The sequence below is a fragment of the Salmo salar genome, chromosome ssa25, assembly GCF_905237065.1.
Source record: "Salmo salar chromosome ssa25, Ssal_v3.1, whole genome shotgun sequence".
In the NCBI taxonomy this organism is placed as follows: Eukaryota; Metazoa; Chordata; class Actinopteri; order Salmoniformes; family Salmonidae; genus Salmo; species Salmo salar.
The window spans coordinates 34,181,276-34,205,692 of record NC_059466.1 but is presented as its reverse complement, the minus strand read 5'-3'; the positions used below and the strand labels follow the sequence as shown (position 1 = coordinate 34,205,692).

Below are 24,417 nucleotides of genomic sequence, written 5' to 3'. Positions count from 1 at the left end.
CTCCAATGGGACAGTGTTGTGTTTCTTGTGTCTTTTCTCAGTGCATACCTGACACATGTACGTCTGGTTACTTCTACAGAACAGCTCAAGAAGCTTCTGGTGCCTCTTACACACTCTGTCCTCCATGTTCATCACAGGCTTGATCAGGTTGTGTTTCTTGAAGGTGGTCAGTACGTGGTGAGGTTCCAAGTGAATCTCACAGTAAGAGGCCCGACACTCTAGGCAGGACTTCAAGGCCTTGCCTTTCCTCCCAGTGCAGACGTCACAGGGTACTTCTCCACATTGGGCAGCTTGGGGTTGGGCTTGGTCCAGCGGTGTGTCCTGGGTAAAAAGTAGCAGTCGCACTCGTTTCAACTGACCTCCTGAACTGATTGGCCATTTCAGATATGTAAGTATTGACTTTGAGATCAGGTCTTCTGCTGAATTTCTGCTTACACATGGGACACTGACACGGGCTGGTGGTATGCCAGTACCCATGTATGCAGTCCTTGTTGTGTCCACATGGGGTTAGGCTGGTGAACACGTATAGACAGATGGGGCACAGGAACTGTTCCTGAGACAGCAGGTTGCTGGTGGAAGCCATGTCTGTGTCTGGGAAGAGATCCAACAAAAAACCACATGGGACTTTATGAAATCTCTTGGCTCTTGACAACAAAATGTTTTACTGTAATTTTTTCTCTAGTGTACGGTTGTAGACAACCACACTACACAGTTATGCCCAACTAGCTTTCGCAATACATGTAAACAGTAGTACTAATGTATCATTATGGTTTTATATTTTATTCAGAAATATGGTGTTTAGGAACAAATGTTTATTAATTAAGAGATAAAAACAAGAAAGGGCACTGTGAGGACATTCCCACTTGTTCAATCTGTCAATCAGCATAACACAGTGAAGTGTAATGTAATACAAAAACTCAATTGAACTGTATTTATCCCCTTCACGATAGTTATAACTGGGCTGTGACAGGTGTTGAAACTTCAATAAACAACAACATAACATAAGGCCCTGTGTTCTGAACAATCACTTGACATAGCAAGATTTTATCCTGCATTTAAAAGTGTTATCCATAAAGGAGAAATACAACAAATATTTAAGCAATTCTCTAAGGATGGTGCTGGACCATCTGATATAAAAAGAAATGGGGACAGTTTGATGTAAAATCTTTGAACATAGTGTAAGGGGTGCGTAACTGGTGGCAGGGAAGTCAGATGCAGGAGAGCAGAACTGAGTAATAACCGGAGCAGTTTAATTATCAAAACCAACGGCATCCAGAAATACAAAATATGGGTACAAAACCCATCGCGCACCAGTCAAAATGTGCACATGCACTTACAACAAACAATTTCACACACAGACATGGGGGGAACAGAGGGTTAAATACACAACAAGTAATGAGGGAAATGTAAACCAGGTGTGTGGGAAAACAAGACAAAACAAATGGAAAATTAAAAGGTGGATCGGAGATGGCTAGAAGACCGGTGACGTCGACCGCCGAACAAGGAGAGGAACCGACTTCGGCGGAAGTCGTGACACATAGGTTATAATCCAGGCATGTCACATGATTGTGCAAGACACAAGGCCCTAAACATAACATACAACAGACGCAATGCAGCACAAATTAAATAACCTGTAAAAAAAGGCCAGGCCAATGCACGTGACTTTCCCCAAAGACTCATTAGGGTGATTTCTCCCCTTCTCAGCTGTCTATCACAACCTCCTGGTTTCCACCAATCAGAGTGCCCAAATGCACATTTGGACTCTGACCCCTCCCACTCCAGGTCAGAGTGGGTATCGCTGTCGGCAGATGAAGACACAAGTTCCCAAGGGCCGGCATTTATATGCCCTCCAAAGAAAGGTCGGTGGATGAAGATTCAGAGGTCAGATTAAGAAGGAAGAGGTGGTGTTTGCTCGATTGTGCTTAGGGCATTTTTTTGTTTGTTTGTACCTTTACCCCTTTTTTCTCCTCAATTTCATGATATCCAATTGGTAATTACAGTCTTGTCCCATCGCTGCAACTCCCCTACGGACTCATAAGAGGCTAAGGTCGAGAGCCCTGCGTCCTCCGAAACACGACCCTGCCAAGCCACACTGCTTTTTGACACACCAATGTGTCAGAGGAAACACCGTCCAGCTGGTGACCAGGGTCAGCTTGCATGTGCCCGTCCTGCCACAAGGAGTCGCTAGAGCGTGATGGGATAAGGAAATCCCGGCCGGCCAAACCCTCCCCTAACCTGGACGATGCTGAGCCAATTGTGCGCAGCCTCATGGGTCTCCCGGTCACGGCCAGCTGTGACACAGCCTGGGATCGAACCCGGAGCTGTAGTGATGCCTCAAGCATTGTGATGCAGTGCCTTAAACAGCTGCACCACTCGGGAGGCCCCACTTAGGACATTGTACATTGAACTCGTTATTACATCTGGTTGGTAAGCATGTGAATGGTTTGTGTCTGGACTGTATTGTCGATGAAACGATGGAGCATGTGCTGTTATATTGTTGTAAGTATGTTAAAGAGATGGAAAGATTGAAGTGTAGGGTCATTGAGGTTGGGGGGTGGAAGGGATATGGGGGATGGGGGAGGGTTTATTAGAAGTTAGTAGGGCTCTTCTTTTCTCAGAAGTACTGAGTTACAGTGGGGGAAAAAAGTATTTGATCCCCTGCTGATTTTGTACGTTTGCCCACTGACAAAGAAAGGATCAGTCTATAATTTTAATGGTAGGTTTATTTCAACAGTGAGAGACAGAATAACAACAAAAATATCCAGAAAAACGCATGTCAAAAATTTTATAAATTTATTTATATATATATATATATATTGGTATATTTGGATAGAAAACACTCTAACGTTTCTAAAACTGTTAAAATAATGTCTGTGATTATAACAGAACTGATTTGGCGGGCGAAACCCCGAGGACAAACCATCCAGGGGAAAACAAAATTGAGGTTATAGTATTTCCCATTAGTTTTCTATTGAAAGCCCTGGTTGCAGTTCCTATGGCTTCTACTAGATGTCAACAGTCTTTAGAAATTGGTTGATGTTTTTCTTTTGAGAAATGAAGAAGTACGGCTGTTCTTTGTAAGTGTCACTCCAGATGGATTCTACTGTTTGGTGCGCGTGAACTGGAACTCGCTTCACGTTGTTTTTATTCGGTATTGGAAACAGTTTATCCCGTCTTCAATTTTATCGATTATTTACGTTTTAGGATACCTTAGGTTGGATTAGGAACGTTGTTTGAAATGTTTGGACCAAGTTTACAGGTAATTTATTAGATACTTTGTAGTCATGTTGGAACCGGTGTATTTCTGAATTACATTTACATTTTTAAATTTTAGTCATTTAGCAGACGCTCTTATCCAGAGAGACTTACAGTAGTGAATGCATAAATTTCATTTCATGCATTTTTTTTTGTACTGGCCCCCCGTGGGAATCGAACCCACAACCCTGGCGTTGCACACACCATGCTGGCTTTGCAAACACCATGCTCTAATCAAACGCGCCAAATAAATGGACATTTTGGGGATATAAAGAAGGACATTATCGAACAAAAGGACCATTTGTGATGTTTCTGGGACATTTTGGAGTGCCAACAGAAGAAGATCTTCAAAGGTAAGGCATTTATTATATCGTTATTTCTGACTTTTGTGTCGCCACCTGCCTGGTTGAAAATGATTTTCATGTGTTTGTATGCAGGGCGCTGTCCTCAGATAATCACATGGTCTGCTTTCGCTGTAAAGCCTTTTTGAAATCTGACACTGCGGCTGGATTAACAAGAAGTTAAGCTTTATTTTGATGTATTACACTTATATTTTCGGTTATCTTGAATATTGATATTTCTGTAGTTTGAATTTGGCGCTCTGCAATTTCACTGGATGTTGTCAAATTGATCCCACTAAAGGGATTGGCGCACGAAGGGATCACTAACAGGTTAACAAACAGCAATAATTACTAGCGGCTGAGGGCATTCACAGCTGACTGCTCAGACAAGCTCCAGCTAGCTGTTTTTACAAACTTCCACTCACCTCTGTGTGTGTATTCAGAAGGTGCAGCTGTGTCAAAGTCAGTATATTTTGTACTCACTCTTGTAGAGCGATCTGTGAGGGAATTTTGCTATGCCTAAGCATAAAGTTCTCCAGTCTCACTTAAGAGTGCCATTTACCATGGCTTGTCCCTGTCTCTTACTGCTGAGCTGTACTGCAGCTTCTCTCAAAGGTAAAGTACATGTATGAATTAACCCTTAACATGACTGTCAGCTGAACCATGTATCTTTATGGTTGCCATTTATCCAATACCTTCACACTTTCTGTTCATATTATGTAGGAGTTCATAATGCTGTTTTTGTTGTAGCCACAGAAGATTTACTGAGGATTTGACCAAATAACAAAGATATCGAGAAGCAGTGTGACCATTTCAGATAATTTTATTCATGCAAAGATGATTAAATGTAATATTTTCACACACTATTTTTCAGATACAGATGTATATATTGGGCCAGGATTAGTAAGGAGCTACATGTTCCGTTTGTCATCATACAATCGTAAAAGACATCACAATAGACTCCAGCAAATGTGATTCCAGATTTCTGAGCAAGATACAATCTATATATCTACACTGAACAAACATATTAACGCAACATGTGAATTGTTGGTCCCATATTTCATGGGCTGCAAGAAATGATCCCAGAAATGTTCCATAGGCATAAAATGCTTATTTCTCTCAAATTTTGTGCACGAAATGTTACATCCCTGTGAGTGAGCATTTCTACTTTGCCAAGATGATCCATCCACCTGACAGTTGTGGCATATTAAGAAGTTCATTAAACAGTATGATCATTACACAGATGCACCTTGTGCTGGGGACAATAAAAGGCCACTCTAAAATGTGCAGTTTTGTCACACAACACAATGCCACAGATGTCTCATGTTTTGAGGGAGTGTACAATTGGCATGCTAACTGCAGGAAGGTCCACCAGAGCTGTTGCCAGAGAATTTAATGTTCATTTCTCTATCATAAGCTTCCTCCAACGTTGTTTTAGAGGATTTGGCAGTACGTACAACCGGGGTTGGATAGATACATGTTGGCTGGGTGAGGTTGGGGAAATGGGATGAGATGAGAGGTTGGGGGTGTGAAATAATGAATTGAGAATATGAATTGATTTGAATTTAAATATTATACCTGTAACCTCTCAATAACAACAAAATATATACCTCTCTAGTGATTGATTTATATTCAATGTATGGAAAGTCCTGTTCTTTAGGATGTCAACAACACATGAGTGAAATCTCAATCAGATTGTCTCACAGGAGAGATGATCAATGGTGCTGACATTTTATCAATGCCACAAAACCCAAGGTTGAAGTATGGGTAAAGTTTGTCAGTGAAGGTACAACCAGTAAACAAGTAGATACGAGACCTGGTATGAGCATCGTACAAGGAGACCTCACCCTCTTCATAGTCCACATAAACCCCTATCGTCTGGGGCTTCTTACTCAGGGAGAGGGGGGGTAGGGTCAGGCCTGGTAAACATTCCCTTTTCCCAGCTGGACAGTCCAGAGTCCATTCTCAGGCTTTGCTGCAATAACCTTTCTGTTGATGGACACTGGCCACTCCTTTACTCCAGAGAGTATTTCCCTTCACCTGCACCTCGTAGTAGAATCTCCCTGAGGAGAAGCCGTCCTTTCCCAGGACGCTGGAAATGTAGAAAAACATTTCTGGGTTGCCAGGGAGGTTTTGTCTTCTACCAGCATATCTTGCATCTTCAGAGAGGAGAATATTTGGGTGGGCAGAATCAAGGTCCAGAGTTACATCTACTGACCACTGCTGTATCATCTTCAGCTCAGCATCTCATAACCACTTCACTTCCTTGTTCAGGGTCTCTTCAAACTGAGAGCCAGCTCACCTCGCAGCGTTCCTCACCGTCCCGATATACTCAACACTCTGAATCCTGATCTCCGACCAGTCCTTGGTGGTTAGTGTTGCTCAGGGATGGGAAGCTCTGGAGGAGGTGAAAGTAGTCCCTGGTGTGTGAGAGATGCTCCAGCTTAGAGCGTCACTGCTTTAGCTCAGTGATTTCCGTCTCCAGCTCTTTAATAAGCCCTTCAGCCTGTCTCTCCACTGCTTTCTGCTTCTCCTCAATCACCTCAATAAGCTCAGCCTGGCTACTCTCAATAGAGCGCATTCATTCTGTAAAGACCTGCAAGCTTTCCTTTATCTCTGTCTCTGCATTTATTTTGTTGGACTGTGCTGTTCCTTTAATCTCCTTAACTTTCTGCAGTCGACCCTGAATTATTTGCTTCACATCAACGTCCATCTTTTCCAGCTGAGCTTTCATGTCCCTGCTTTCGTCCACTAAAGAGACGATGTTGTGGGCATTGTGGTCAGAATTGACACACATATGTCTGGTCAGTCTTACAAAACTGCTCCAGAGGTCTATCATGCCTCTTACACAATCGTTCTTCAAGATTCCCCACAGGGTTGATCAGCTTGTGTTTCTTTAAAGCTGGGACATTCTTATGAGTCTCCAGGTGAGTCTCACAGTATGAAGCCTGATAATTTAGACAAGACATCATGGCCTTGACCTTCCTTCCAATGCAGAAGTAGCAGTTCACTTCTCCAGCACCAGGTTTGGCTGCCACTTGCTCCAAGTGGTGCCCAGAAGCGATCAACCAGTTCAGAAATTAAAGTATTGACCTTTAGCTCAGGTCTTTTGGGGAATGTGTGCTTACACAGTGGACACTGGCACATGACATTGGTTCTCCAGTATTAGTTGATACAAGCCATGCAGAAGTTGTGATCGCATGGGGTTGTGACTGGGATCTTGAAAACATCCAGACAGACAAACATCCAGACAGACATTGCAATGGAACTGATCTTCAGACAGTACAGTGCTAAATGATGCCATGCCTGCGAACAAACAAAGTGAAATCAACTTTCCTGAATGAGTCAGCAATCTGTGTTATTTTGGCATTTACAAAATAAGTACACTTACTGTATGTATTTCCTTCTCACTTATTTTATTTATTAAATAAACAATAAAGCAGGAATTTTAAACACAGAGCAAACAAGAGAAGCTATGATACATAAGAAAATGAGAAGATTTGTTCTCTCTCTTCCCACTGGGCACACACTGGTTAGGTTGAACCAACGTGGAAGAGACGTTTAATTGAAGTCAGTGCCCAGTTGGTTCTTACCTGAGACGATGGGTGTTGTTGACTGATCTTTTTTTTCTCTTGAATCCTGAGGACTCCAAGTGCAGGAGACTTAGTGCAAGTACTCAAAGAAATGTATAAGGAGAAAGTGTGTTTGGGTCCTCAACATTCACCTCTGCTGTTTAGTTTCATTTCAGCACCAGGCTCCTCCTGACACCACATTGAAATACATTGAGATTCCTTTTCCATCTCTTAAAGGAGCAGATAACTAATACAATTATACCATAAAAATATCACAACGTTCACATGATATGTTATTAGTTTAGCTCATTAAATTGAAAAGAGATCATTTAGAAGGGTGTAACACCAACCTTACACCTGATCCTCCCACTGGGCACGGATGTCAATTCAACGTCTATTCCACATTGCCACAACGTCATTTTATTGAAACAATGTGGAAACAACGTTGATTCAACCACTGTGTGCCCAGTGGGCTGACACTTTGGGCAATGGAACAGAGGTCAATACAAAAGCAAGTGTTTATGTGTGTACACGTGTGCGTGCATATGCGTGTGCGTGTGTTTACCGTGCTGAGGGTGCATAGTCTCTGCAGTATCTCCAGGCCCTTCTGTGTATTGACTCCAGGGTGGATGAGGCAGAGTCTTGAGTCACAGTAAGAGCTGCAGTTCTGCTCTGATTCCATGGCTGGACCCAGTCTGTCAGCCCTCACACACACACATCCTGAGGAACAACACATAGCTGTCATTAACTGTTTCAACACGCTACAATACTACATATATACACTTACATATAAACTGGAGAGGAGAGATACAAACATATATTTAATACCGTTCTTAAATATGTTTAATAACACACAAACTCCTATTCTCTCTTCCCAGTCTCCCACCAGGGTAGAAATATTGAGTTTCACAATACACAGGAGTGCAGAAGTAATGCTAGATTTAAAAAAAAAAAACTATACCAAGTCTCCTACTACTATTTATTTTTATTTAGATTTATTTTATTTTGTTTATTTAGATTTTTAATCCTTGCCCCCATCCCTGCATGAGGCCTTTTGCCTTTTTGTAGGCCGTCATAGTAAATAAGAATTTGTCTTAACTGACTTCCCTAGTCAAATAAATACATAAACAAATTCACTCAGCACACTGCTCAATGCCCACCACAGGGTGGAGCCATTACAAAGGTCCCCATCCCATCTAACAGGACAGGAATGGTTTTAGCAGTGGCCAGTCACACTGCTCATGGGAAGTGTAGTGTAGACTAAGGTGAAACACTGACAGTGAACTTTGAAACACTAGACTCATATAGGAGTGTGCGGTAGGTAGTTAGAATGGAGTGTGTGGAAGGTAGCCTAGCGGTTAAGGGTATTGGGCCAGTAACTGAAAGGTCGCTGGTTGAATCCCTGAGCCGACTAGATGAAAAATCTGCCTCTCCCCTTGAGCAAGGCACTTAACCCTAATTGCTCCTGTAAGTCGCTCTGGATAAGAGCGTCTGCTAAATTACTAAAATGTAAATGTTAAATTAATGTGACAGTAAAAATGACACAGCTTTGTGAATAAGGGTAGACTGGACACAGACAATTACCACAGAAACTTCAGGAAAGCTACTGGGAAAGGCAATGCTTAGAAGGCCTCAGCGAGGTCTGACCAAACCCGACAAAGAGCACAGGATGTGGCCAATTGGAGAGGAAGATTGCATGCTTCTGCTTGTCCTCAGTCTCCACAAAACAACACAGAGCTGAACGACATAATATATGACCACACTTCAGAAAGAAGCATTTAGATGTATGTGAGAGTGTATTTATTGTGCACTAGTTTCACTGTAATATCATAATGTTGTACATGACTTACCCGGACACCACAGATGTTATTGAGCTTGACAGGTAACTTACAATGCAAGACAGTGGTCCTGCATATAAGTGAGTGGTCTGGTCCTTGACAAATAAACAACAAATACATCCATAAACCAGAACATGCAGCAGCTAGAAGAACCATAGGATTATTTTAGGTGTTTTATGAGGTTTCCCCTGGGTTACACTGACATGTTGCTGATATAATTATGTACAATGGAACATGACATCATACAATGTTTCGATCTGTCTTCTACAGTACCCCTTTAACAACCACACTGACTCATGGGCCACATGTCGTTTGTGTACATCTATCTGTATGTTTATAGTTTATAATTGTGTGTATGTGCATATATGCGTGAGTGTGTGTATCTGGCTGTACCTGGGTCTAGATTAATGTGTTTATGTGTGTCCTAATTGGCAATTATGTGTGTGTGTCCTTTATGTGTCACTGTCTGTGTGCTGACTAAGACATCCCCAGGGCTGTGACTGTCTCTCAGTATCGATAGTCGCAGGCTGATGACAGGGTAGGCTACTCTCACTATACTGTGTGACATACATTGTTTTACTCACAAGTCTAGTGCAGTCAAAAAATGAGATTTTCCTGTGTTTTATATACACTCAGTGGCCAGTTTTTTAGGTACACGCATTTAGTACCCGGTCAGATCCCATTGTAGACTTGAAGGGATGCACCTGGTCAGCAACAATGTTTAGAGATGATGTGGCGTTCAAATGTTGCTAAATTGCTATTGGTATCAAGGGACCTAACTTGTGAAAGGAAAACATTTCCCACACCATTACACCACTGCCACCAGCCTGTACCGTTGAAACCAGGCAGGATGGGACCATTGACTCATGCTGCTTATGCCAAATTCTGACTGCTATCAGCATGACGCAACAGGAAAAGTGATTTGTCGGACCAGGCAATGTTTTTCCACTCCACAATTGTCCAGTGTTGGTGATGGCGTGCCCACTGGAGCCACTTCTTCTTGTTTTTAGCTGATAGGAGTGGAACCTGGTGTGGTCGTCTGCTGCAGTAGCCCATTTGTGACAAGGACTGACGAATTGTGCTTTCTGAGATGCCTTTCTGCACACCACTGTTGTACTGCGCCGTTATATGCCTATTTGTGGCCGCCTGTTAGCTTGCACGATTCTTGCCATTCTCCTTCGAACTCTCTCATCAATGATTTGTTTTCACCCACAGGACTGCCGCTGACTGGATGTTTTTTGTTAGTGGCACCAATTTTGGTAAATCCTAGAGACTGTTGTGCGTGAAAAACCCAGGAGGCTGGCCGTTTCTGAGATAATGGAACCGGCGCACCTGGCACCGACGATCATACCAAGCGCAAAGCCGCGTAGGTCACTCGTTTTGCCTATTCTAATGTTCAATCGAAGAGTAATAATGCCTCAACACCTGTCTGCTGCTTTATACAGCAAGCTGTAAGGATCGACACTGCAGACGAGAAGCAAGTACAGGGAGTGAACATTTACTGGGAAAACGGACATCAAACCAAAACAAGAACAGCATCTGGACAGGGGGAATATAACGACAATACGACAATAATGCTGACACGGGGGAACCAACTGAGGAACAGACAGATATAGAAGGGCAATCAACAAAGTAATGGAGTCCCGGTGAGGCCAATATTGCGCAGCTGCACGTAATGACGTTGACAGGTGTGCATAATGAAGGACAGCCTGGCACCCTCGAGCGCCAGAGAGGTGGAGGGCGAGCGGGAGCAGGCGTGATAGTACCACAACCTCTAGGGGCGCCACCTGGCATACCACCTGGGCAAGCCTGACGGGCCGGCCGAGGCATGGGCGTTAGAAAAGCTGGCTGAAGCATAGAAGCCCGACGAACCAGCAGAGATGTGGGAGCCTGGCTAACCACATGAGGCATGGGAGCCTGACGATCCGGCTGAGGTATGAAAGCCTGACGATGCCGCTAAGGCGTGGGAGCCTGACGAACCGGCTGAGGCGTGGGAGCCTAATGGGCCGGCTGGAGCATGACGTGGGGTGGGCGTCTGCCGATCCAACCGAGGCAAGAAAACCTCTCGAGTCAGCTAAGGTGGGAAGCCCGCCGAGCTAGCTGAGGCACCCCCAGTTCCATCGGCAATGGCACCCGGACCTGACGTCACCAACCAAAACCAAAAACTCCCTGATGCTTCCTTTAGAGGTGTCAGCATTCTGTAAGGATCGACGCTGGAGCCGAGAAGCAAGTACAGGGAGTGAACATTTACTGGGAAAACAGACATCAAACCAAAACAAGAACAGCGTCTGGACAGGGGGAACATCACGACAATCCGTCAATAAGGCTGACATGGGGGAACCAACTGAGGAACAAACAGATATAGAAGGGCAATCAACAAAGTAATGGAGTCCAGGTGAGTCCAATATTGCGCAGCTGCGCGTAATGATGGTGACAGGTGTACGTAATGAAGGGCTGTCTGGCGCCCTTAAGCACCAGAGAGAGGGAGCGGAAGCAGGCATGACAGCACGTCACGGCCACGTGACTCCCTGTCTGTAGGAGCGAACCATTTTCGTGAACGGGATGGTGTAACTAATAAACTGGCTACTGAGTGTATATTTCCACATTGAGGTTGGAATAATACTGTGAAATTGTGAAAATGATGATAATGTCCTTTAAGTTTAAAGCTGTTTGAAAAGACGCATGGAATTTCTGCCTGTCTAGGTGGGATGGAGTTTGCTCTTCACAGCTCTGTATGGGTTTTGACTGACAGCCGTTCTGAACTTGAGCATTGCGCGTGACAAGAAGTTGTCCCCATCACTCCTGCTAATTGGGCAACTTTTACTAAATGTTTGTTGTCTGAGTGAGGGTAATGCTGTAAATTACGAGCACTCTATGTATTTTGAAAGACAAGACATTGAGGATTATAATAAATACTGATTTGATCTCATACAAACAAGCCAAACACCTGTGAGTCCAAATGTGCACTTCAGATTTCCATATCATACGCCCCGCCGCATGTGGCAGGGGCTACAGTCCATTACGGATTACAAAGGAAAACCCAGACATGATCTGCCCAACGACACCTCTCTACCAGATGAAACTCAATGCATTCTATGCAGGCTTCGACAATAACAACATCGTGCTGGGTGTGAGGGCCGCCACTAACCCATTGGACTGGTGTGCTTAGTCCCCTCCTGTACTCCCTGTTCACCTACGACTGCATGGCCACGCACGACTCCAACACCATCATCAAGTTCTCTGACAACACGACGGTGGTAGGCCTGAACACCAGTGACTATGAGATAGCAAACAGGGAGGAGGTCAGTGGCCTGGCAGTGTGATGCCGGAACAACAACCTCTCCCTCAATGTCAGTAAGACCAAGGAGCTGTTCGTGGACTACAGGAAATGGGGGGGGGCAAGCACGGCCCCCATCCACATCAATGGTGTTGCAGTAGAGCGGGTCGAGAGCTTCAAGTTCCTCGGTGTCCAAATCACAAAGGACTTAAAATGGTCCACACACATCAACAGTCATGAAGAAGGTGCAACAGCGCCTCTTCCCCCTCAGGAGGTTGAGAAGATTTGACATGGGCCCTGAAATCCTCAAAAAGTTCTACAGCTGTACCAATGAGAGCATCTTGACTGGCTGCATCACTGCTTGGTATGGCAATAGCACCACCCTCTATCACATGGTACTACAGAGGGTGGTGCGAACAGCCCATTATATCAGGCGGTGTGAAAGGAAGGCCCGGAAAAATCATTAAAGACTCCAGCCACCCAAGGCATAGACTGTTCTCTCTCCTTCCGCACGGAAGGCGGTACCGGTGCTGCTACTATGTTTATTATATATCCTGATGCCTAGTCACCTTTCCCCTATACATATCTACCTCTATCATTCCAGTATCCCTGACCATTGTAAATATGGTACTGAAACTGACTGACCCTGTATATAGTATGCTTACTTACTTTCTCATATTCTTCTTATTTATATTTCTCATGTTTTTGTTCTACCTTGTTATTTTTAGTATTACATTGTTATTGATTACTACATTGTTGGGTTTTGAGTTTGCAAGAAAGGCATTTCACTGTACTTGTGCATGTGACATTAAAAGCAGGAAACTAGGCCTCTTATTCAAACCCTTGTTATTTTTTGTCTTATGTTGCACCTACCCCACATTCTCCAGGAATATTCTTATCATGTTACTGAATGTATCCAGAGTATTTTCAGATTGTGTTATCAACAAACGTGGCAAAAAGTACAGTAAATGTAAAACGCACATAAAATCAACAGTGTAACATTTGGATTCAGTCGTGTGTCAGGTGAACTGTTGTGTTCTCACCTTTAGTTAAAAAAATCCCATAATCTCCAAACTGTTACCTTCAATTGCTTCCATGGTTATGTATACTGTATGTTTTCCATATTTCTTCTGTAAGAACATTTCAATTTATCCCTATCCATATAGGCCAATTCCCACGAGTATAGGGGTTACTAGACCAATACAAAAGAGAGTTCCAAACCTCTCTGCCAATAACAGCTAGTTTTCTGTTCCCCCCACTCAGACCACTCCCAGACAGTACTAGCAAAATTCTTGATTGAGAAATTGCCCTTTGCTAAGAAGCTATTTTTGTTTATTTTTGACAATTGTAATTGTAAACAATGACAATAAGGTACTTAATTGTTACTCAGAAATGATTTGATATTGAGATTTTTAAAAAGTGGCTGCATTGGATCTTTAATCAGAAGACTAGTGCTAGGATTGTTTTTCAATTTCAGTGGGTAAATAAGTTATCGACTAAAACAAGGATCATCAGAATGTACATGCTTCCTCTCTGGCCAACAACCCTCAACAACTACCAGTTAAAAAGACACAAGTTACTATAATGCCACCAAAGCCTGTAAGCATACAAACAACCATGCCTTACATCAGACAGCATATGGTATAAGTCGTAATTAGGCCGATTAAGATGACATGAATTGTAGTTGTCTTGTCCAATGAACAATGACTTCTTCCGTTTCTTTTCTGGGGGTCTGGGAAATGCCTGTAGTTTCCTTCCTCGTATCCTTTCATAATTTTCCCAGTTTAGATCACAGCTTTAGGTTTTCCTGCAGACACAACCGGGCCAAAGAGGCTTTCCACCGGTTTTTAAAAATCCTCTCCATCAGTTTCAACCACGTTGAAAAGTGTGCCACCTTGACGAGATCAACAAAGGTCAGTTAACACCTAACACGGAGTTCAGCGTGAGCAATGCACATGAAACCCGATTCCAGCCCCGGCTGCAAGGTGACGGACATGTTTTGACAGTACACTGCATAATGGTTATAAGGTGTGTCTCTGTCTACATTTGTCCTGGCCTCGGGCGGAGAAGACAACTTTACTGTAAGAGCTTATAGTTAGCCTCGTGACAATGTTCACTAGTCACCTCACTCGGCTACATCCATTATGTTCACCTGATAGATGATGTGCTATCATAATACAAAGCGAGGCCAGTGTTCTGCAGGGGCAACATTGAAACATTCCACCTCACGCTGTAATCCATTGAGAAATTTATTATAAAGATGATCAAGTGTAAGAATGCAGTTATTGGCATTGCTTGCCCTTGCTTAAAGCCAATGGGGAGAAAATGTATAGATTCGATTTATGTTTAGGTTTTCTGCTTTCCCTCTTCGAAAATTTTTTTGCTAATAAAATCATCCTACTTTGGATTAGCACCTTCTCTACATGATGTGGGCTTAGATCATAGCTGTTGCAGAGTTAGTCTAGCTTGTCTCTGCTTGGAGATATTGAAAGTGTTACATTCATCCCTGGTCTCCCATACCCATGAACATTAAATAAATTCCAGAATGTGTTTTACTTTAAACAGCTTGAAAATAAGCATGTTTTCAAACAGACTGCTTTGCATTACAATCCTCTAATAAAAAATATTTTAGAAAATAAAATGAGTGAAAAATATTAAAATCTCAACTAAAAACAATTAAAGGTTCAATGCAACCATTTTTATCTCAATATAAAATAATTTATGGGTAACAATTACCCAGAAATTACCTTACTGTGATTGTTTTAAATTAAAATGGTAAAAAAAAAAAAAAAATAGCTTCTTAATAAAGAGCAATTTCTCAAGCAAAAATGTTGGCAGAACTCTCAGGGAGTGGTCTGAGTTGGGAGGGGAAAAATGGAAAATAGCTGTTATTGGCAGAGAGGTTTGGAACTCTCTTATTGGTCTATTAACTAATTTGCCGCCTGGTGATGTCACCAAAACAGGCTGAAATTACAGGCAGTCTTTTCAAACAGCTCTTACATGCTGATCGAACCGTCTCAGCGCATGCGTCTGCCATTGTGCGCATGTTGATTTTGTTTATCCCCACCAGACGCATTCATGACACACAGGTTAAAATACCAAAACTAACTATATTCATTTGGGGACAGGTCGAAACACACATGAAACATTCTTGGACATTTAGCTAGCTTGCTGTTGCTAGCTAATATGTCCTGTGAGATAAACATTGGGTTGTTATTTTACCTGAAATGCATATGGTCCATTTTTTTTGCTGGATCTTTGTAGAATTTTGACTCAGAAAATCATGTTCTCTACTCCGACAATTAATCCACAGATAAAAAGGGGGAAGCCAGTTAGTTTTTAGTTATTCATCAAAGAAAACTCCTCATTCATCTATATTTCTTCTTCTTCTCTTCTGTGGATTTATTATGGTGGTTGGCAACCAACCATTATGGTGGTTGGCATTACCGCCACTGACTGGACTGGAGCGTGGACCTCGCTCAGCTTTCACATCTTTTAATCACCCACGTGGGTATATGCTTGTAAAAATCAATGAGTAGAAGGGAGGATGGGACTTTCAGCAAGTCAAGCATCTAAAATAAAACCAAGTTCAAGAACCAAGTTCTATTTTAGCGCCTGGCTGTAGTAAGGATCGACGCTGGAGATGAGAAGCAGGTACAGGGAGTGAACATTTAATAACCACGGACAGGAACAGAATACAGATACCGTCTGGACAGGGGAAACGGAAACAACAATAATGCTGACACGGAGAGGAAACAGACAGATATAGAGAAGGTAATCAAAACGTGAAGGAGTCCAGGTGAGTCCAATGTGCGCTGATGCGCATAATGATGGTAACAGGTGTGTGTAATGAAAGGTAGTCTGAAAGGGAGAGCGAGAGCAGGTGTGACAGTACGCCCCCCCTCTAGGGGCGCCTCCCGGCATCCTCCCTGGGCGAGCCTGACAGGCCGGCCGAGGCAAGGGAGCCTGGCGAGCTGGCTGAGGCATGGGAGCCTGACGATCCGGCTGAGGCGCGAAAGCCTGACAATCCTGCTGAGGCCTGGGAGCCCGACGAGCCGGCTGAGGCGTGAGAGCCTGATGGGCCGGCTGAGGCATGACGTGGGATGGGAGCCCGATGAGCCGGCTGAGGTGTAGGAGCCCGACGAGCCGGCTGAGGCATGATGTGGGATGGGAGCCTGCCGACCCAACCGGGACAAGGAAACCTCTCGAGCCAGCTAAAGCATGGAAGCCCGACGAGCCAGCTGAGACACCCCCGGTTCCATTGGCGACAGCACCCAGACACAATGTCACCAACAAAACAAAAAACAAAAACCTCTCTGATGCTTCGTACAGTGGTGTCAGCATTCTGTAAGGATCAACGCTGGAGACGAGAAGCAGGTACAGGGAGAGAACATTTAATCACCACGGACAGGAACAGAATACAGACAGCGTCTGGACAGGGGAAACGGAAATGACAATAATGCTGACACGGGGATGAAACAGAGGAAACAGACAGATATATGGAAGGCAATCAAAACGTGAAGGAGTCCAGGTGAGTCCAATGAGCGCTGAAGTGCGTAATGATGGTGACAGGTGTGCGTAATGAAACGCAGCCTGGCGCCCTCAAGCACCTGAGAGGGAGAGTGGGAGCAAGCGTGACAGCTATGCAGACCCTGCGAGCAGTTTGGATGAAAATATTGAATAACATGTAGAGTATCAGTCAAAAGTTAGGACACACCTACTCATTCAAGGGTTTTTCTTTATTTTTACTATTTTCTACATTGTAAAATAATAGTGAAGACTTTAAAACTATGAAATAACACATACAGAATCATGTAGTAAACCAAAAAAGTTATAATTATATTTGAGATTCTTCAAAGTAGCCACCCTTTGCCTTGATGACAGCTTTGCACACTCATGCAATCTCTCAATCAGCTTCATGAGGAATGCTTTTCAAACAGTCTTAAAGGAGTTCCCACATATGCTGCGCACTTGTTGGCTGCTTTTCCTTTACTCTGCGGTCCAACTCATCCCAAACCATCTCAATTGGGTTGAGGTCGGGTGATTGTGGAAGCCAGGTCATCTGATGCAGCACTCCATCACTCTCCTTGGTCAAAAAGCCCTTACACAGTCTGGAGGTGTGTTTTGGGTCATTGTCCTGTTGAAAAACAAAAGATAGTCCCACGTTGCGCAAACCAGATGGGATGGCATATCGCTGCAGAGTGCTGTGGTAGCCATGCTGGTTAAGTGTGCCTTGAATAAATAAATCACTGACAGTGTCACCAGCAAAGCACCATCACACCACCTCCTCCATGCTTCATGGTGGGAACCACACATTCGGAAATCATCTGTTCACCTACTTTGCTTCTCACAAAGACACGGGGGTGTGAACCAAAAATCTCAAATTTGGACTCATCAGACCAAAGGACAGATTTCCACCAGTCTAATGTCCATTGCTCGTGTTTCTTGGCCAAAGCAAGTCTCTTCTTATTATTGGTGTCCTTTAGTAGTGGTTTCTTTGCAGCAATTCAACCATGAAGGTCTCCTCTGAACAGTTGATGTTGAGATGTGTCTGTTACTTGAACTCTGTGAAGAATTTATTTGGGTTGCAATTTCTGAGGCTGGTAACTCTAATTAACGTATCCTCTGCAGCAGATAATTATATAATTGGATAATTTTTATAATTTTTGTATTTCTTATTATGAACACAACAAATACAAAAACAGAAATATACAAACAAGAGTACATAAATCTAACAGACAGGGGTATTACATATCGAGATACATTTTCAATTTGTCAAAAAGTTTTATGGTGCGTATTGCTTTTTTGTTTTTACATTTACTGATGATTTCAAAATAATATTTCAATTCTATCTTAACCAATGTGAAGAGGGGTTTGTTCTCTGCCCACTTCATTTTATGGATAAAGAATCTTCCATGAAAAATAAACAAATTAACAATGAAAGCTAAACCAGAGTCATATCATTTGGATCAAAATAAAACAGAATATCAGAGTTTCTCAGATTAACATTAATAGTTGTTTCTTTTAAAATAAAATATTTTAACTCACTCCATAATCTTCTGACATAACAATCCCAAAATAAATGGCCACGAGTTTCTGGGTCACAACCACAAAATACACATTTATTATCAATAGCTATTTTGAATCTGTTTATAGTAAAGGTCTTCCCAGGGTAGATTCTATGAATGAGTTTGTATGATACTTCTTTCACCTTATTAGATATACAATATTTGCTAGACAACAACGAGACTTTGTTCCAGTTCACTTGTCCTAGGGCTGCATTCCAGTACATTTTAGCAGAGGAAATAGTAACATCTTGACATAGTTTTCTTATATACATGTTATTACATTTATAGTTTAAAATGTAAATTCCTTCTAGCTGTATTGAGGCTACAAAATCCTCAACAGTTGCACTTGGAGTACTGTTATATTCTCCTAAAAGAAGAATAGCACCTTTAGGGACAGCTCTAACAACAATGTGATACTCCTCAGGAGTGAATGTAACATTGTGTGTTCTCCTGAATTCTGGATAATCATATAGTTGTCCATCATTATTCAATAATTGTTTAACCGAGATAATGCTGTTGTCAAACCAGTTCTGGGAAAAAAAGAATTGTTTTTGTAGTTTATGTCTTTATTATTCCAAATTGTATATCTATGTGGAGAAAAATTATGTTTGTACATGAGGTTCCAAGTTAAATTAGGGATTATATTCCAAATGCAATCCTTATTTCTTAAATAGTATTTTATCCATTTGATTTTAAAGATGATATTAGAGGTTTTAAAATCCAGAGCATTCAACACTCCCTCACTTTGGGTGCTACATAATATCGCTTTTATTAAATAATGAGGTTTGGTATCAAGCATTTTAGTTATTGACAGAGGAACATCCAAGGCAAGGGAGGTATAAACTAATCTGGACAGACCTTCAGATTTTGACAAAAGTACATGTCCAGATAAAGAAAAATATCTTAATAACCAGGAGTTAAATCTATTTCCAATTTTCTCTACAATAGGAGAGCAATTTAAATTGGCCCTTTCTTTCTGATCTTTGCGTACATTAATACCAAGATATGTGATCACATTTTTTACAGGGATATTACATACTGAGTTTAAGTCACATTTCCTAATATACAGAGATAAACCAGACACATGTGAAAAGGCGTTAATACACTCAATAGCTTTCCTGACTTCATTGTGATCTTTCAAAAAAAATTGTGAACATTTTATCTCTTTATCTTGTATCTGATTACCCCTAAAACTATCCTTATTTATATGAAGAGCCATAACTTGTGTAACTAATAAAAATAAGAAAGGAGAAATTGGGCATCCTTCTTTAATTCCGCGTCTAATGTGAAGTTTCATGGGATAATTTAATGGAACTGTTACTATTATTGTAAAATGTCTTAATTACACTTTGAAAATATTGACCAAGACCAAAAAAAGATGAAGAGTCTCAAAAAGAAAATAATGTTCAACTGTATCAAAAGCCTTGTAAAAGTCTACAAATAAAATAAAGCTATCTTCCATAATGTGCTCATTGTAGTCTATCAAGTCCAATACTAGTCGAATATTATTACATATATGTCTCCCCTTCATAAAACCAGAATGAGTATCATCAATGAATTGGCCAATACCTTTTTAAGTCTTTCTGCAAAGATGGATGCAAGTAGCTTTCCATCATTGTTCATTAATGTGATTGGTCTCCAATTTTCTATCATAGGATCTTTGTTTGGTTTGGGGAATACAGAAATGAGGCCTTGTGTCATAAAAACAGACAGGACCTCTAAATCAATTGCCTCCTTAAAAACATTAAATATAAATTCAACAATATCCTCCTGAAAATATTTATAGAATTCACTAATAAGGCCATCATTCCCTGGATATCGGATGGGGCCACAGTGTTGGATGGGGCCACAGTGTCTCCTGACCCCTCCTGTCTCAGCCTCCAGTATTTATGCTGCAGTAGTTTATGTGTCGGGGGGCTAGGGTGAGTCTGTCACATCTGGAGTATTTCTCTTGTCTTTTCCGGTGTCCTGTGTGAATGTAAATATGCTCTCTCTAATTCTCTCTTTCTTTCTTCCGTTCTTTCTTTCTTTCTTTCTTTCTTTCTTTCTTTCTTTCTTTCTTTCTTTCTTTCTTTCTTTCTTTCTTTCTTTCTTTCTCTCTCTCGGAGGACCTGAGCCCTAGGACCATGCCTCAGGACTACCTGGCTTGATGACTCCTTGCTGTCCCCAGTTCACCTGGCCGTGCTGCTGCTCCAGTTCCAACTGCTCTGCCCGCAGCTATGGAACCCTGACCTGTTCACCGGACGTGCTACCTGTCCCAGACCTGCTGTCCCAGACCTGCTGGAACCCTGACCTATTCACCGGACGTGCTACCTGTCCCAGACCTGCTGTTTTCAACTCTCTAGAGACAGCAGGAGCGGTAGAGATACTCTCAAAGATCGGCTATGAAAAAGCCAACTGACACTTACTCTTGTGTTACTGACTTGTTGCACCCTCAACAACTACTATGATTATTATTATTTGACCATGCTGGTCATTTATGAACATTTGAACATCTAGGCCATGTGCTGTTATAATCTCCACCCGGCACAGCCAGAAGAGGACTGGCCACCCCTCATAGCCTGGTTCCTCTAGGTTTCTTCCTAGGTTTTGGCCTTTCTAGGGAGTTTTTCCTAGCCACCGTGCTTCTACACCTGCATTGCTTGCTGTTTGGGGTTTTAGGCTGGGTTTCTGTACAGCACTTTGAGATATCAGCTGATGTAAGAAGGGCTATATAAATACATTTGATTTGCTTTGATATTTGTTCTCTTTTAACTTGCTGATAATTTTTTTATTTAATTAATATAAATAAATTAATCTAGTAGGACAGGCATTACTGGAATTTCACAGTATTATTCCAACCGAATAGAGTGGAAATATATATATATATAAAACACAGGAAATCACGTTTTTTGACTGCACTGGGCCTTTAATTAAAAAAAAACGTGCAGGGTTCACGTCCTAATTTTCAATTTCAAAAGTCTACCACCAACTCAATGAATGGCATACTTTCCTGCACTGGTTTATCATATAGGTTATCATGAAAATCTCATTTAAAATCACATTCCATTTCAAAAGCTATGACGTTAATCAAACGTTATTTGATACATCGGGTGGGTATTTTTGCAATAGCACAATCACACAGATTAGCAACTCATTTCGGTGTTATGGTCTATGATTCATCCTATCGATAATAAAGGATCAATCGTATTAACAGAGAGAAGCGACTAAACAGAAAGATAACGTATGCAGACGAACCTGACGGAGTAGATAACTTCCCGGTAATAATGTCAGTATGGTGAGTAGAGTGTCCCGGCGCCTCGCCGCTGTCCTCGCTCCATCGCTGGCGTCTCACGAAGTAAAACAAACTGTCCCGTGAAGTTTAGCTCCAACTCCACTGCGACCCATAGTGAAACACTCCCAAGAATCCAACTCGAAGACTTCTTTAATAATCCTGTTTATGACAAATGAGAACTCTCCTAAATCCTATCCCAAAATATGCCCTGGTGTCAGTGAGAAAAAGTACATTCAGAATTGCAACAAGTTTTCATGAGCAGGGGGGAGTGAGATATTGAGGGAGGGAGTGTGTGTCGCTGTAATTAGTGGGTAGCGCGGAAGCTGTAGCCAACTCGCGGGCGCATATTGTTTGCAAATAGAGAACATGGGAGCACAGGGAGTATTTGACAATGCGGTTTCACCCAACACACGACCGTTTGTTTCTTTTTGACAGAGTTCCCCAGCCGAGAAACCAACTCACGGAAATAAAAATTGCCTGTGTCGACTCCCACTGGGCAACAACTGGTTACATCAGCGTTGTTTCCGCGTCATTTAAACAACACATATATATCTGATGACATTGAATCAACGTGGAAAACTGATTGGATTTGCAAAACGTCATCAACGTAATTGTTAATTTAGTATTTTTTTCACCTAACTTAAAACCTTCCTGTAAATCTAATGACATGGTGACACGTTGAATTCACGTCAGTTGACATCTCAGACAAATGTTACTCAAAACTAACCGTTGAAGTGAAGTGGCCTATTAACCTGATCAAACCCCAGGCGAAGAGCCCCACAACACCCAAGGTCCCGGCGGACACGGCCTGACAGCGCTGCGGCGCCTAGGGGAGGGATATCCTCTGGGCCCCGAAGGACGGGGCAGTGATTGATTCGGAAGAGCAGGAGGAGGCGAGTTAGATAAGGACTCACCTTGCTCCTGTACAAAGGACCGAAGACAGCTTTCTTTTTTTAGATGTTTTCATGTCTTAAAAATGTTTTACTTTTGTTAAATAATTTGTACACATTTTAAATGGATTTTACAGATTTGATGTTTTTTCAAAGAAAATTACTTTTATTCACGGTTTTTCTATTGGTTTTAACAACATGTACTTTTTTAACAAATGTAAATGTAATATTCGTATGCCGTTTTTATGTGTATAAAATGATGTACAAACATATGTATGAACTGTTTTAAAGGAAATGTAATAATAAAGATTTTCCAAAAGTAAAAACAAATGAACATGATCAAAGGGAGTGGTTATGAATGGTTATGTAAAAACAGTAAAGTAATGTAATGGTTAGGCCCATGGCTGTGTTGCTTATAGGCTACAGTTTTCTTTCATTTGTCAAATGACATTATTTCTGTACAATCTGAATGAGAGTTCCATGCTAAAAATCGCGCCACGTACACGCTATGTCCAAATGGTTGATACCAGGCAGGTAAATAATACATGTGTTCACCATTGTTGCGCTTTGATGGGCAGCAGGTGACACTGAACAGTCACATGGGACTGGGTGGCGCGTGGGACAGGCTCGGGCGTCCCCTTACTGTACCAATACATATTATTGGAATACCCCATAATACAGTGGAAAGAAACACAGATGTATTTAAAACAATATCACTCCATTACGTATGGAGAGGGCAGACGGCGATGAGGTTTGTAGGCCTACTGCAAAGTGATGAACAATTTACAAATTACAGTGATATATATATATACTGCTCAAAAAAATAAAGGGAACACTTAAACAACACAATGTAACTCCAAGTCAATCACACTTCTGTGAAATCAAACTGTCCACTTAGGAAGCAACACTGATTGACAATACATTTCACATGCTGTTGAGCAAATGGAATAGACAACATGTGGAAATTATAGGCAATTAGCAAGACACCCCCAATAAAGGAGTGGTTCTGCAGGTGGGGACCACAGACCACTTCTCAGTTCCTATGCTTCCTGGCTGATGTTTTGGTCACTTTTGAATGCTGGCGGTGCTTTCACTCTAGTGGTAGCATGAGACGGAGTCTACAACCCACACAAGTGGCTCAGGTAGTGCAGCTCATCCAGGATGGCAGATCAATGCGAGCTGTGGCAAGAAGGTTTGCTGTGTCTGTCAGCGTAGTGTCCAGAGCATGGAGGTGCTACCAGGAGACAGGCCAGTACATCAGGAGACGTGGAGGAGGCCGTAGGAGGGCAACAACCCAGCAGCAGGACCGCTACCTCCACCTTTGTGCAAGGAGGAGCAAGAGGAGCACTGCCAGAGCCCTGCAAAATGACCTCCAGCAGGCCACAAATGTGCATGTGTCTGCTCAAACGGTCAGAAACAGATTCTATGAGGGTGGTATGAGGGCCCGACGTCCACAGGTGGGGGTTGTGCTTACAGCCCAACACCGTGCAGGACGTTTGGCATTTTCCAGAGAACACCAAGATTGGCAAATTCGCCACTGGAGCCCTGTGCTCTTCACAGATGAAAGCAGGTTCACACTGAGCACATGTGACAGACGTGACAGAGTCTGGAGACGCCGTGGAGAACGTTCTGCTGCCTGCAACATCCTCCAGCATGACCGGTTTGGCGGTGGGTCAGTCATGGTGTGGGGTGGCATTTCTTTGGGGGGCCGCACAGCCCTCCATGTGCTCGCCAGAGGTAGCCTGACTGCCATTAGGTACCGAGATGAGATCCTCAGACCCCTTGTGAGACCATATGCTGGTGCGGTTGGCCCTGGGTTCCTCCTAATGCAAGACAATGCTAGACCTCATGTGGCTGGAGTGTGTCAGCAGTTCCTGCAAGAGGAAGGCATTGATGCTATGG

The 24,417-nt window shown here is 42.5% G+C and overlaps 1 protein-coding gene across 1 annotated transcript in view; it reads right to left on the bottom strand.

Moving 5' to 3' along the window:
- The window catches only part of LOC106586649 (probable G-protein coupled receptor 156), a 31,632-nt gene extending 9,219 nt beyond the window's left edge, over window positions 1–22,413 (bottom strand). Inside the window, exons 1-2 of the mRNA XM_014174158.2 lie at window positions 21,589–22,413; window positions 7,734–7,888 (exon numbers count right to left, since the gene is read on the bottom strand). Coding sequence (XP_014029633.1) covers window positions 7,734–7,850 — 117 coding nt within the window. The 5' untranslated portion in view covers window positions 7,851–7,888; window positions 21,589–22,413. The remainder of the gene's footprint in view (window positions 1–7,733; window positions 7,889–21,588) is intronic.
- Window positions 22,414–24,417: the final 2,004 nt, after the last annotated feature.